The sequence below is a fragment of the Zeus faber genome, assembly GCF_960531495.2.
Source record: "Zeus faber genome assembly, chromosome: 11".
Classification (NCBI taxonomy): Eukaryota; Metazoa; Chordata; class Actinopteri; order Zeiformes; family Zeidae; genus Zeus; species Zeus faber.
Genome location: NC_137205.1, coordinates 22,412,659 through 22,428,756, shown reverse-complemented (window position 1 = coordinate 22,428,756; position 16,098 = coordinate 22,412,659). Strand labels below are relative to the sequence as shown.

General features: G+C 45.6%; 1 protein-coding gene across 1 annotated transcript in view; it reads right to left on the bottom strand.

The window, feature by feature from the left end:
* LOC307236427 (RNA binding protein fox-1 homolog 3-like) overlaps nucleotides 1–16,098 on the bottom strand; it is a gene marked incomplete at its 3' end in the record, with an annotated part of 282,198 nt that overhangs the window by 250,001 nt on the left and 16,099 nt on the right. The window contains exon 2 of the mRNA XM_080008846.1: nucleotides 2,011–2,098. Within this exon, the coding sequence (XP_079864972.1) occupies nucleotides 2,011–2,032 (22 nt within the window). The 5' untranslated portion in view covers nucleotides 2,033–2,098. The remainder of the gene's footprint in view (nucleotides 1–2,010; nucleotides 2,099–16,098) is intronic.

Sequence of the window (16,098 nt, the reverse complement as noted above, 5' to 3'; positions counted from 1 at the left end):
ACCCACTTCTATACGGAGAAAAAAAATAAAAATGAAAAGAAAACAAATAAAAATCACGGCCGGAATTTTTTCACCGCGGAGAGTTCTGGGAATTTCTTTTTCCTTTCTGCCTCCTTGAGTGGAATGAGAGCTCACGCAACCGGTGTTGTCTTACAAGGAAAAGAAGAAAGAACAATATATTAAAAAAAAAAGGGGGGGGGGGGCGGTAAAAACTGGCTCGTTTCGTGAGGTCAAGTGGTGCCGCTCGCTAAGAAAAATATAATAAATAAATTAAAAAAAAACAGATGGAGAGACTACGCAAATGAGATGAGAGGGAAAGAGAGAGAGAGAGAGACACAAAGAGGAAAAGGAGTCGCAAGTTTGTTCTCATCCTCTTCTCATTGTCTAACTAATGGAGGACAACCGGTGTAATCGGAAATAGGCAGGGTGGCGGTGTGGGAGAGGGGGGGGGGGGGGGAGAGAGAGAAAGCCTCAGATCTGGGAAAATGATGGAGTCCTATAAGCTCAATTCACAAAGTCGGCGGCGAGAGGATGAAATTGTAATATTGACGCTTGAGGAATGTAATTATCATTTAGTGAGTCCACGAGCTGCTGCGTGTGTGTGTGTGCGTGGGGTGTGTGTGTGTGTGTGTGTGTGTGTGTGTGTGTGTGTGCACGTGCGTGTGCTTGACAGGGCCTGAACCCGCCCGGAAAAAAAAAAAAAAAACTCATTTTCATTTTTCTTATTATACCATGATTATATAAACACTCTTTTAACCAATGGCCACGGCGGCGGCAAATTATCGCAAATTAGCCCCATATTGCCAGTTGTGAGCCAAGGCAAATGAATAAGTGCCCCAACTCCGCTTGTTTACTTCATAAATCATCCAAACGCCACACCTGTTGAGAGTGTAAATAGATTAGGCGGTTTGATGATCACCCCCCTCCCCCCTTCAAACCGCTTGAAAAAGGTCCATTTTCGCCGGCGCCTGCTTATGTTTTTTCCCTCTCTCCTCTCACTTTTCTTTTTTTTTTTTTTTTTTTTTTCCCAGGCTACGCCAACTTTCTGGCCCTCGCCTCCCACTCCTGCGGTAAGTGGAGTGGGCTTTTTTTTTTTTTTTTTCTTCCACGGGGGGTCGCGGGGGAGACATAACACCCACCAGCTATACGCGGGGCCACGCGGGGTCCATCATTAACCAAACCACAGCAGTGATCACGGCAATAATATGGAACTATAACCAAGCAATTAGACTAATGGAAAACGTCCCGATCCCACCCCCGCCCCCCACCTCCGCCTGCGGCAGCAATACACGCCCCCCCCCCCCCCCCCCCAACCCAACCTCCTCCACCCCCTCCACGGCACCCTCCCGGCGGGCGAGCCTCGGGGGCTGTGGAGTGGAGAGGAGCGGAGGTATAATGGCGGAGACCCATTGATCCTGGCCGCCGCCACCTGCCGTATGGGTCCTCGGAGGGCCGGGGCGGGAGGGGGGCGGGGGCGGAGGCGGAGGTGGAGGTGGAGACTCCGTCGGGGGAGAGCTCAACCGGAGCTCCCTCGTCCGGGAGGTTCTCCGGCATATGGTTAAGAGCCTGCCGCGCCGCTCTTCCGCTACCTTGACCGCCTCTGCATGAGCTTGAAAATGGGCGGATGGGGGAGATGGGGGTTTGGTGCGATCGCCATAGAGGGCCGCAGAGAACCCCTCACAAACCGCAACTGTTTGGTGGTTTTGGACGACCGGAATGGAAAAGGCTTTCCAGAGCTGTCCGAGTCATATTACGCAAGAGCAGGAAAAATTTGCCAAAGCTGACGCTGTGTCCGGTGAACCCAGGCGACACCGTTCCAACACCAATCGCCGAACAACGGAGGCTCCAGAGCTTCAACGTCTGGACACAAAGAGCCCTCCGTGGGGGGCTTCTGCCGCTTGACCATCCCGCCACCGACCGACCATCGGTCCAGACCAGCCGGTTCTGACCGTTTGGAGCCTCCGATCGCCTCGGCGGGCGAGCGGACGACAGAATTGAGGAAGAACTGACCTGCCCAGCTGGGGGTCTCCATGTACGAGTACGTCTGGACGGGCTGAGGCTTGGTCACTCACTGCTGCCACGCGTGTCGGTGAAACCGCTGAGAAACAGAAAAGAAAACACAACAACGTTTCTGGGTTAAAAAAAAATGCAGGTGGACAAAACCAAAACATGAGGAAATGTTTTTGTTTTTTTTTCGCTTGTACTTCCGAGTTGAAATTGATGTAGTTTGCCACATGGCAAAATGTAAGTTTTGTAACCAACCAATCCCAACCCTGTATTTCTTTAGGTCTTACTGACTTAAAATGTTAATTTCTCAATTTCAAGTTGAGCACACCAAAGAAATATCGATTTTTTTTTTTTTTTACTAATTCGTTCAATATCTCCGAATAACTTTTACATTTTCCTGCATTAGAACGGCTTTGCAGCGTTGGTTCAGGTGCATTCTGGGTAATCGTGTCACTACCCATATAAGCGTATACATTCTGAACGCCCGACAAAATGGCAATCGCCCGAGTTTGCCGCCGCCGTCGCAAACGAATGAATGAGTGAAGAACCGGCTCGGGCGTGGGCGTGGGTGTAGGCGTGGGCTTGGGCGTGGGCGTGGGTGTGGGCGTGTGCCCGTGCGCGGCCCACGCCGCGTGGCCTTGTGGCTCGGTGTACGAGCGCTCTCACTCTGGGAGGGTTTTTCTTTTTTTTTTTTTTTTTTTTGATTTTTTTCGCTGAGTTGTCTATCTTCACTCTTCACAGTCGTCAGGTTGGCGCCGGCCCAGAAGCGCATTGATTTCAGCCCCATAGACCCCACACACACACACACACACACGCACACACACACACGCACACACACACACACACACGCACACACACACTCATACACACACACAGACAGACAGACAGACAGACAGACAGACAGACAGACAGACACACACACACACACACACACACACACACACACACACACACACACACACCCAGCGCCCGCCTCCACACCCCCCGTCCTCCCATCCTCCCCCTCCTCCTCCTCCTCCTACTGATTAAGTATTCGCAGGGCGCCTTGCCAGCACAATTTGTCATTTATCAAAAGTAATTAAAAGCAATTTCTTTTCTCTTGTTGATTGGGAATTGACTAATTGTTGGGACTGTGAAAGCGGGGTGGGGGCGGGGGGGATAAATAAAACAGGGCCAGGATGAATTTTACATAAACTCAGAAAGGGAAGGAAAGCAGAAAGGCTGTAAAAAAAAAAAAAAAAAAAAAAAAAAGAGGGAGAAGCAGAGCGAGAGCGAGACATCTGGCTGTGTGATTCCTCCCCGCATGATTATGACTGCGAAAAAGAAAAAGTGTTGTTTAGTGGATTCTGATATATAAACCCACGGGCGGTAAATAATATATCACTAACTACCATCCCGACTGGCTGGGCGAGGGAGGTGTTTGGGCTTTACGACGCATTAAAAAAACCACATAAAAAACCCCAAAAAAAACAACATGAGAAACGGGGAAAAACGGGAAGCACTGTGGCGTCGGTGACTTGAAAAGAACGAAAATAGAAATCAGTATGTACGACGATGCCACACGTGACCGAAAACGATGAGGGAAGCAGCGACTGCAGGACGGGAGGAGGAGTGCGGTGTCCATCCCATGAACCTGAGCGCTGCAGTTCTTTTTTCTTTTTTCTTTTTTTTTTTCCCCCTCTTCCGCCAACTCTGTCGGTAACAACCTCTGAATGCACCATTACCTTCTGGAAGGCCCCGATGAAACGTCGGAACTGATTTGAGGAGGGAGGGCGGAGATATAAGCTGACGGCCATTTTGTTTTGGTGCCGCCGGATCGTTAGGGGACGACGACGACGACGACGACGACGGAGCCGGAGGAGGGTTATGAATGAATGGAGGGGGATGCGGGCGGCCGTCACACGTGTCGCTGGTAAAAAAATAAAAATAAAAAAAATAATAAATGAAAAGAAATTTCAAAAAGAAATACCACAGGGGCAGGAAAATAAACAAACGTAGAAGCAAATAAAATAAAATAATAAATAAATAATAAAAAAATAAAAAAACAAGGGCGGGAAAAAATGCAAAAATAAAATTAGAGATAAAAAAATATATATCAACAGGGCCGTTAAAAATAATTTAATTCGAAGAAATATGAAAATAAGATGCAACAACAACAGGGGCATGGAAAAAAAAATGAAGGAAAAATAATAAGGAATCAATGAAAAACCTGGGTTGTTTTCAAATCCCTCTTCGCCGCCAACAAATGGTGATGATTTGAATACCCCGTATATTCGGGCAACACCGGCAGAGAGCGGTTTCACAGTAAATTCAGGACGCAAACGCGAAAACTGTTTTCTTCACCCCCCCCCCCCCCCACCTCACCCCCACCCCCACCCGGTGCCCTGCGTGGAATTGCTAATGGCAGGGAGGCTGCGTTTTTTTTTTTCCCGCCGTTTTCTGTACGTTCCCATTCATCAGGAAAAAACAACAACAACAAAAAAAACCCACTCCAGCATGTATGGTTATTAATGTTCTAATTACGCCTCTCCCTTTAATCTTTAGCCCTGCAGTTTGGGTGATGCATGTCCGTACAAAACACGAGTCCCCTGGAAGGGATGAGCGCTGAATAAGGATTCCATGTGCAATAACACACCTTCTCCTGGGAGCCATCCAGAGAGAGAGAGAGAGAGAGAGGGAGAGAGAGAGGGAGGGCGGGAGAGAGAGAGAGAGAGAAGGGGTGCGGTCGACATGTTTGCCTATACATTACTGTTTATGGGCGACGCCGACTGAGCCCGTGCCAACGTACGCCGCGATTGTACGACGCGCGATCATCAAGGAGTTGGGAAGGGCTGAGTAAAAGAAGTAAACGAGAAATTGAACGAAACAAAAGAAACCGCAAAAAAAATATATATATATTAAAATAAAAAATATAAATCAAAATAAATGATCACAGGCTGGTGTGTTGCTCAAATGAAAGGCTACGGCCCGTGACAGCTTTAGAGCGGTGAAATAGTGCCGGGCAGAGCCTTGAGGTGCCCCGGCGGTACCGCGCCGCCTGCAGACACCAGCGCTCTTTCAAGGGCTTCCCCTCCCAGCACTCGGAGAAGAAACTCGACAAATTAGGTGGAAGGAATGCCTCCTCCAAATCCACACACACACACGCACACGTACACACACACGCACACATACACACACATACACACACACACACACACACGCACGCCTGCACGCACGCACGCACGCACACACATACACTCACACACGCACACATGCACACACACCCATGCGTGCACACACACACACACACACATACACACACACACACACACACACAAGGGGGCCGTCGTCGCCGATGACAATGAAGAAATGGAGGGCGTCGTAAAAGTGGGGAAAATAAGCTCTCACTCTCGGCGACGACGCTAGTTCGCGCCGTCTCAAATATCCGATGATACCGCTCATCGCGTCTAATCTTTAATGTGAAAAATTAATCATCCCATTCATTATTTTAATAGCTGTCATTTTTCCTCCCCCCAAAGTGATGATTTATGGCCATTAAGCCCCGGCGTCGGATTGCGCGGCGTGAGAGAAGGATTTATAGTAATGTTTGCACCAGGTAGCCTCCAACCATCTTTCACGGCTCTGACAAGCCCATTAAAATGCCCTGGTGATTAAACAACAGCTCTGGGGTCAGCCGGGATTGGCCGCTTCCTTATCCGGCCGAGGGGGCATCAAAGCAGTGCCACCGCCATTAAAGCCCGGGATCGGTATCCTAACAACGACGCTCCCGTCCTCCATCCCTCCGCCCGCCTGCCCGCCCCCTCCCCCCATCACCAAACAGCTCCTCAGCTGGCGGGTTATAGCGACTCCCACCTGCCGCCATAAGAATAATATCAATGAGCAGCTGAGAAACAAGGAAGTCGGAGTCCACATCCACCCATGCGGCGTCCAGCGTTTGGGAGTGATCTGACAATGACTGACAGCGGATGTAATTGCTGCGTTCGCTCGGGGACCAAAGCAAAGAGACCAGCACAACGAGCGCCGTCCGGTTAAAAGGGCATTTGATCTTTTCCTCTTTCCCCCGCCCCCCCAAAAAATATATGTTCGCTTCAAGGTGCGAGGCCCCGGGGAGGGCGACCCCCCGGGGGGTGGTACAAGGTACTGCACCGCATAGCAGCTGGGGGCCATGTTACTACCATGTAACTATCTCAGAAGTGGTAGGGGGGAGGACACGGATCGCGCGGTACGTTCTTTTTTTTTTTTCTTGCGTTTAGGAAACTGAGAAACATACAGTAAATACATGATGTAGAATAAAGTTTATTTTCTTTGGGGATTTGGAGAGGTGGCGCAAATCGGCAGAGGCGGAGAGGAGCGGAGGGGAGACGTCCCACTCATCCTGTGGCTTTCAATGCAGGTTTTGATATTATTTTGAACGATACAGTCATGTTTACAATGATATATTCAGGGGGGCAGGAAGCGGGGAGGGTCCGGACACCCGGGCCCCTCCGGTAATTTCCGCCCCCTGACAACCGTGGATAAGACGAGGAAGGATAAGCATTTCGTCGGAGGCGGTAATGGATATCAGCAACGAACGAAAGACCCGAAGACAAAAAAAACCCAATTATTCCATTCATTTAGCCCTATTGGACAGCGGTGAGATCAGCACCAATGCCGCCGGGCACGACTGCGGGAGTTCAAATCTTAATGAGCAGAGCAAAAAAAAAAAAAAAAATGAAAAAAAGAAGGAAGATTTTGTTTCTGTGAAGTCTTCTTCAGAGAGGAAAGCACTACACATCCAACACACAACATGGAGCAAATGTCATTCAGAAATATATAAATATATATATATATATATATATATATATATATTGGAATTTTTCTTCCATCTATCAGTGCGGCAGATTGAATCCCAGCCGGTCAGGCGCCAGACCCCCCGTTCTGAGCTTCAGACGCACAAAACTGCGCTGCCAAAATTAAAGCAGTTTTGGGAGGCGGCGGAACCCTCCGCCCTTTACAAGACGATATTAAATATGAATGTTTGAGTGAGCGTTAGCGATGACAACAAGTTTTTACCGAATTCCTCTTGAACTTCCAGTGCACCCCCGCCGAGGCTTCAAAGGGAAAGTTAAATGAGGGGCCTATTATCTAAGCTCCTCAAATGTTATCCCAGATTAGGCCATTTATATAAGGACGGTCATAATCAAGTTATATAACACGTTTTCATTTTTGGACCAATATAATATTTAAGAGGCAAAGTGATTTGTAATGTCGCAAAGAAATCCAAATGAGAACCCCAATCCATATATTTGACACAGTAAAAAACCTAACAAGAATATGCAGATGCAATAAAGAATTCATAGATTTTACTGGATATTGTAAATGACGAGTGTATCTATAATTTACGGCGTCAAGTAAAATAGATCATTTTCGGCGCGCTGAAACTCGGCAACGCTTTAAATCAATTAAAATTGAGAGCCGAGCCGAGGCAGAATAATGAATTCCACCACATAAAACAATATTTAAAATGGAATCCATTCTGCTGTGTTGGTATCATAGAGATTGCGTTGCAATATGCCATCAGCCATCCCCTTACCTGGATGTTATTAGATTCGATTTGATGATACAGTATTAATTCCTGTGCGGAAATTGAATTGTTCCAACAGCAGACAAAACAATCACCATCACCAACTTAGAAAAATAAAAAAATAAAAAAATAAATAAAATAAATAAAATCCCATTATATGGAATCGAAAACTTCAACATCAACTGGTAGTGCTTGAAAAATACCTCTGAGATTGGAATACGATTAGAATAAGATTAGAAAATGGCGCAAAAGCACTTTTTTCTTCGCCGATACCCAAACGCTGCAGATAGTGAAGCCTTGGCTATCTGCCGATCCTTTAGGTGACGCGTCTCGCGGGGACCTTATCGGGTTTGTTTGTGTTTCCAGCGCTGGTCCTCAATACACTGGTTTTTACAAAAGGCGTCATGGCTTTGCTCGGGCTGCACATGGTTACTGTAATCATCACATGGTCGACTTTACCTTCCATTTACATGACGTCGCCATGGGGATAATTCAGGTTCGATTTGTTCACCTTTTTTTTTTTTCATATCAAGGGCCCTCCATTTGATACGCTTCAGGCCGCGGACCGCATCTCTCAGACCCCAATCAGAGGAGATTTTCATTGTTAGAAATGACTTGGTCCGAAATACCATCCCTGCCTTTATTATTCCTGCCTGTACTATATTCAGGCAGGGAACAGTGAAACTGTGATCAAAACAGTCATATTTGTTCACTCTGACGGTGCAAATATGAATCATCTCCCTGGGGACCGGGGAGGCCCTGAGGCGCCCCCCGTCCGGGGTCCCCGGACCCCACGTTGAGGACCCGTGCGTAGGACGGCCGGAATCGTACTTTTCTTTGTTTCAAACTCCGATATCCGACAAACAGATGCCGGCTCTCGTATCGGTACCATCTTTAATAAAGATAACACACCGCAAAGGAAGAGACTGTTTGTTTCCCCGAAACCAAACAGCGCAATGTGGATGCAGGGGGCTTACGGCGGCAGACTGGGATGCGGTCCAGATGATATTTGGGGCAGCGGGTGGAGCGCGCCGAGAGTGTAGGAGTACAAACGGCGGCTCGGATGAATTTGTCTGACAAATGCTCCTGGAGTTTGTGTTTGTGTCGAATACACTTCGGCGAGTTCCCTGCTCTGGGATTTCAAGTCCTTCTGAAGCCAAGCAAAGCATGCCAGAGCACTAATTGCACAATTTAAAACCAAAGTCCCCGGCAGCCTGAAGTTTTTTTGGGTTGTTTTTTTTTTTTTGTATACGGCGCGCCCAAGGTTTACGAGGCTCCGTGGAAGCCCCGACACAAGGTGGAAGCGACAAAAAGCTCGGAGTCAACAGCCGAAGCAAAAAGACGGAGACACCGGGCGCCGTCTATTTGCTGGAACAGAAACATTTCTACCAACCAGCAGGTGAGTGTCGGAGGGTTGGCCGTGCAGGCTAAAATGATGTGACTGGGTAACCTGTGATGGTGATGAAAGGCTCACAAACAATATGTTTGTAGCCACCTATTTATTTGTAGTGACTAATTTGTTCCTAGCAGCCGATTCGTTCGTAGTGACCGATTTGTTCGGCGCGACCGAGCACTAATTTCCGAGGGACCGATTATTCGGTAGTGAACCAACCTTTTAAATGACCTGGAGTTCGGACTTAGTCAGGCAAATGAATCTTTCTGTTGATTTCAATTGTAAGTCGATGCAGCCGGGCACACAGGCGTTCACTGATTGTTGAATGTCGATTTGCGGGGAAAAAAAAAAAAAAAGAGCCGTGAGTCGAAATAAAATAATGAATCGTGATAATATTTGCTGAGGATTCATTTCACGTGGAAACAAGGTCAAAGGCATTTGGCGTGATTTATAGTTAATGTGACCGATTGACACACACACACACACACACACACACACAAAAACATAATTCTGACAGAATGAACTGATTTTTGGGAGGGTTCCATTGACAACTCAGAGCCGAACCGACTCTTCTGACTCCCCTTACACCAAACGAATGAGACGAACGAAGAGTCGGGGGAAAAAAAATATCCCAACCTCTCATCGCTGAGCGTGTGACTGAGGTTGATGACGTACTGACGTTGCGCTGCGGACCCACCCCTCGGGCGTCGCGAGCATTTTGTATCTCCAACCGGATCAGAACATGTACACCTCGCCCTGTGCGGTGGCACCACCAACTGGAATGAACTCCAGTGCGAGCCGCGCCCAAAGAAACTGCGACCAAAGTTTTACTTCGCTGATGATGTGAATCGGCGGCACGTTAAATTCCTCTCCGTTGGCCAGCGACAGTAACTGTAAACATTATTACTTCTGCCGAGGACATTGCGCCCAAAGGTAACGCGGCGAGAGGAGAGATGTGGGGGGGGGGGGGGGGGACGTTGGGTAGAGGAAAAGAGGGGAGGATAAGGAGCGAGGAAAGAAGAGGGGATAACCTGACAAAGTAGCACTTAAAAGCACTTAGTAATGAACACATGCACACAGCCGGAAGCTCAGGGTTTTATTGTGTATTTGTCTCAACAAAAACAAAACCAGAAGCAGGAAATCAAAGTGATTAAGTCTCGTTATGTTGGTATTTGGAGTTTGTTTTGTCGTGTTTGTGGATGAACTTTTCACACATCTCTTATAAATTGTAGATATTGAATGACACTCTAAGCAGGATAAGCCTGTTATCATCAAAAATAACATAACTCAAAATAATAATTTTGGTTCATATCATTTTGATTCAGGCATTAGCTTTCTCCTATCAGTGTCTATGTTCATGACGAGCAAGCAAATAAGAGCAGAATATATACTACTCCTACTACTACTACTACTACAACTAATAATAATAATAATAATAATAATAATAATAAATGTATTTTTTTATTACTATTATTATTATTATTATTATTATTCATTGTAGGTACTTGTTACAATTGTTTTTATGAAATGCTTCAAAAATTACTGAACTAACAAACATCACGCAGTAACGTTCATTCCAAGAAGTCATAACATTAGGTATGAAGCATTCCCATTTCAACCGGACGTCAACGATTGATTTAAAGAACAAAACTTGTGTCATATGAGATAGGTCAGCTCTAATTAACAGTTCTAAATAGCTGAGCTAACAGTCCTAATTTTGTTTGTAAGTTGTAAAGTAGAGTCATTTGGAAATCTGGACAAGAAATTACCAGACACACCAGTCATTTTCATAACAATAATAATAAATATATTTCATTTTACAAATACGTAAATGAATGTTAGTTGTAATTATTACTTTATTGTATTTTTTCTGTTCATAATGTACAATAGGAAAATTAAGTTTCATGGATGACTTGTCTATATTGTAATGCCGACAACATTTATGGAACTTTAACATTAATTTGTCATTAGAATTATTATGGAAGAATTAGTCACTACTACAAACACTTTCTGCCTTTTCATTAAAGTTTGTTACGATTAGGTGTAGGAAAATGCTTATACATGATGTTTATTAAAAAACTTTTTTAGTCTTTACTTTAAACTACATCTTGTCATTGTTATAACTGACCTTGTTGTATTGAAGTACATCTGGAGTATCAGTGGCGGTAGGTGACATTGTGACTTGTATACGTCATCTATGAAGTTTTCACGTCGATTTAGAATAACAGTCGAATTGACTTTATTTATTTGTTGACTTTTTTCCTTGGATTACATTTTCAGTAAGTTACGTTTCCATGAGAAACAAAAAACGTTGTGGTATTTCTGTGAGTAATTACCATTGCAGGGCGTATATTTTTCCGACACCTCGCTGGATCTTGAATGTATCACTCAGTTGCACATTCCAGTGGACACAGCGTGGGGACAAGTTTTTGTGGATAACTTTTTCTGTATTTTTTCAATTATCCAGCAAAATAATGGGGACCACAGAGATAAAATATCAATCAAAAAGATCTACTGACGTCTACCAGGTAAGAATGTGCATAAATATAAATGTAAATCGATAGTTGGTCATGTCGAACAAGTACGAAAAGACAAAGTTTACACCCCACACTGGACACAGTCCGACACATTCGCAACTGGAATCTGTACATTTATAGAAAATGGTATGATAAGGTCATAAAGAGTCTTACTGTAAACCTCATCTCATCATTTTATTTACGAATAATGATGTGTCAGTTAAGCAAGACCAGATGAATATTTCTGAGTTGTTCGGTTTTTCACTAAGATCTGCTCCTTATGTGGATCGATTTTGATTAAATTTAAACCACAAGATGCCTGTGACATGCCGGTTGTAGTGTGGGTGTAGGGTGGTAGCCACACCTGTCCTGCATCTAGGTAATTGGGCCCAGGATCAGTGTGGCTGTACACCTTTTGCTCGTTGATTGGTCCAACGAACAACAGGTAAAACCCCCATCCCCACACTCACTCAGGCGAGGAGCCTTGTCGTGACATGCTGTCCATCTGCTCCGAGGCTGGTCCCACCTAGCCCCCTCTCTACAATAATCTTGTGTTTTCTCAAGCCCATCGTCTGTGTCTCTGTGCCGGAGGGCTCTGAATACGCCACTCGGCTGGCGTGTGGCAGGCGAAACTGCCACACCGGTTTAAATGACACCTCAACCGTGTTCATAGATTCTGTCAATATTGTGTTCTGGCGATGCATGAACATTCTGCTACTTCCGGTAAATTTTCATTGGTGTTTCACAAATTCCTGCTCGAAATGGAGATTGACATTGATCAAACTTAAACCACAAGATGTCTGAGATGTCCCAGTTCTAACAGGACCTCAACCATGTCTGTGGGTTCAGCGGATGATGTGGCCCTGACACTTTTAGCCTTTTAAAAATGCCAAGAAGAAAATACGAATATAATTATAATACAATTATTATTATTATTATTATTATTATTATTATTACTATTATTATTATTATTACTATTACTATTATTATTATTATTATTATTATTAATATTAATATTATTATTATTATTAATAAACTGTGGCTCCAAAGTCAATTTCACAGCCAGGGCAGCATCTGTCTCCAACTCGGGACAGCATGACGCACAACAACAAGAGTGATGCGGCGTCGAGGGCCATGAATTAAAAAGTCAATATGTAAAAACATAGAGGGGGATGCCATTTTGAAAAAGCGTTCCATCAATGGAAATCATATTAACATGATAAAGGGCAGATTGGTAAGGCGACGGCCATTGATTCAAACGCTGCTCCGCTTCGCACCACCCCGTGTCCACCTCTAACATGTTAATGGATGGCGGGGTGAGGCCAATGGAGGGGGTCAGACAGGTTGTGAGACGGGGGAGGGGAGGGTGGTTGGGGTGACCCCCACCTACCTGGTGATTTGCTGAGGTTCTGATCTACCAGCGGCCCAAATTCCATTTTCCACAGACATTAAACAAATTTTCTGTTGTGGCATAGCTGTTGTACTAAATTAAAGAGATTGGAGACCATTGAAACAAAATGGTTGAAGACTTCAGAACAACATTTGATTCACTATTTGTTTATTCACTAGGGCTGGGCATTGGTTCAGGATTTGAAGGGTCACCATTAGATTTGATCATCAATTTATTTAGATATACAGTATATGCATATTATATGTTAAACTGTACACATACAGTATATGTGTACAATATAATATATGAATATAATATAAAATGTATATTAAAAAATATAATATAAATGATTCATGAATTCAACTGAACTATAACAAATAATAGAAAACAAATTAATCCACCAAAGAATGTTTATAAATTATTTGTAAATATGGTTGTACAGAATGCATAGAATATTATGCAAGTTATGCAGAAATGGTCTCGTAGCTTCCAGACAAAATATCAATATTTCAATTTCTGAATGGAATTTTAATTAACAAATTATAACTAAATAATTGAATTTGGGAGTTTGGATGATCCTTTTTGTTACCGTTCAGAATCTTGACGTGAGGTGCTTATAACTTATAATCATTTGATTTCAGACCTCATATCTAAACACTCGCCCATGTACATGCAGCCAACGTTCTTTATTATTGCAACCTGATTTCCAAAGTCTACAAAAGCAAACTGGAGACAAACTGTACATACACTATATATACACATTCCACAACACAAACACACAGACACACCCAGCCAGAGGAATGACTTATCAAAGTGCGGCGCTGCAGACAGCTGGAGCGTTATCAATTCACCTTCAATTAGTTGTCCTTGGCAGGGTGTGACAGCGGGACCTGGACACACACACAGACACGCACACACACACACACACTCATTCAACCGAACCAAGCACGAGATCTGCTATGTACAGCAAATTCAAACAAACAAAAAATAAAATATAACAGCGTCCTCGGAAACAGGGTTTTTTTTGTCATGGGATGAAAGCGAACAGGATTGTGCTCACTACACCCTGCTGGGAGAGTGTAAAGAGGAGGAGCGCAAGAGAGAGAGAGGGATGGGGGGGGTGGAATCAAAGGAGGGGCTAGAGGGAGAGAGGGGTGGCGGGACAGAATCAAAGGAGGGGTTAGAGGGGGAGAGAGATGGGAGGATAGAATCAAAGGAGGGTTTAGGGGGAGAGAGAGATGGGGGGGGGGGGTAGAATCAAAGGAGAGGTTGGAGGGAGAGAGATGAGCTACAGAATAAGAGGCAAGGGGAGAGAGAAAGGGGGATGAAATGAGAGGAGGAGGAGAGGTGAGAGTGAGAGAGAGAGAGAGAGAGAGAGAGATAAGGGGGATGTGGCAGTTCCGCCTGCCACACGTCACCCGAGTGGAGTTTTCTGGGCCGCCTGACACAGAGACACAGGCAGAGATGTTGCAAACACACCAGTGGAGAGTGGGCCAGATGTAACAAGCCGGGAGCAGAGGGACACGTTGAATGCTCTGACGAGCAACAGGCGTCCAGCCACCTCTGATCCCGGGCCCCGATCACCTAGACCCAAGACAGGCGTGGCTGTTGAAACAACACCAACCCCACACCACACATCCGCAACACCAAACGGAGGCCAACCCCCCCCCCAGCAGCAATAAAACACTCAAAATTTAGCTGACACTGACTCAGGGTTTCCATACCTAGAGGGAGAAAGCAAGCGAGAGGAGTGATCAAATGAAAGAAGGGGGTTAAAGGGAGAGGGAACAAAAGAGGGGCGGAGGAGGGGTTGAATGAAAGGAGGGGCGAGTGGGAGAGAGAGAGAGTGACAGAAGGAGGGATGGAACAAAATGAGGGGCTGGAAGGAAAGAGAGAATGAGAGAGAAGGGGGGGGGTGGAATGAGAGCAGGGGGAGAGGGAGGGAGAGAGGAGACAGCGAAAGAGTGAGAGCGAAAGCGAGACAGAGAGGAGGGAGGAGATGAGAGAGAGACAGAGAGGAGGGAGGAGATGAGAGAGGGAGGGAGGGAGATGGAGGGATGAAATGAAAGAAGGGAGGGGGACAGAGAGAGGGAGAGAAGGGGGGATCAAATGAACAGAGGGGTAAGAGAGAGAGAGAGAGAGAGAGAGAGAGAGAGAGAGAGAGAGAGAGAGAGAGAGAGGTACGGTAGAGTGGTTAAAGATGGACTAATTAAGTGTAAAAATGAAAGAGTTCCATCTTCATTAGCATGGGACAACAGCAGGTTCTACCCGCTCGACTCGCTGTGGGCGCTGGCCATTCCGCCCCAAAAGAGCGCAGGTTATTAGATGTAATATGAAATACCTGCACCTGATCAATACCTCTCGCCAGGTGATAGTGTCCTTCTAATGATCGGTAGAGGATTAGCGAGAGCGGAACCGTTTCTCACACCCGGCGTGAGGCCGTTTCACACGTGAAAATACATCACAGAGGGGTGGGGGTGGCGGCTCGAACTTCCTATGATTCCCGAAGGACATTCATCGAGTCATACACGTGGGTACCGGAAGCGCAGGGACTTGACAGGAAACCGAGTTTAAAAAGGAGCACTTTGAGGGAAAACCGGTGACGGTGATCAATCTGTAGAAAATGCGACTTGCTTCAATCTGGCAAATAGGGACAATATTCAAAATCAATTTGACAGCAGTATGGTCCTTTAAATCAGGGGTTCACAACATTTTTTTCCCTCCTAAAAGACCCACACAATCACACCTGATTCAATCTGAGACTATTCAAAACAACCTGTGCAGATGCCATTGTTTCAATTGGCTCCGTTTTCGTGGCAGAGAGAGCAAGGATTCTGGAATGTACGGTAAAGGGACATAGTCATGGATTTTGTTACATTTAATATTTGAACTTACGTTCAAATCCTCACATGGATTTTTAAACCAATATTTGACTTTATGGAACCCATTGCCTCGAATGGACCCCTGCTTTAAAGAGCCTTACCGGGGTAAAGCAACAAGAATTGGCGTGGCACTGAGCGGCAGGGTCAGTTTTGACCAAAACAAAAACAAACACATATGAGAGCATCAGAGGAACCGAAGGCCGAAAATCGGGAGCCGACCGCCCCGAAAGGCGGCACTGGGTGCTGCCTCTTTATCACTTCAAAGGCCGACAACACAACATCCCAGCGGCGTCTGGAGGTGGCGGGCGCTGACTGGCACGCCCCAGCGCCTTCTCTTCTGCCTTTCT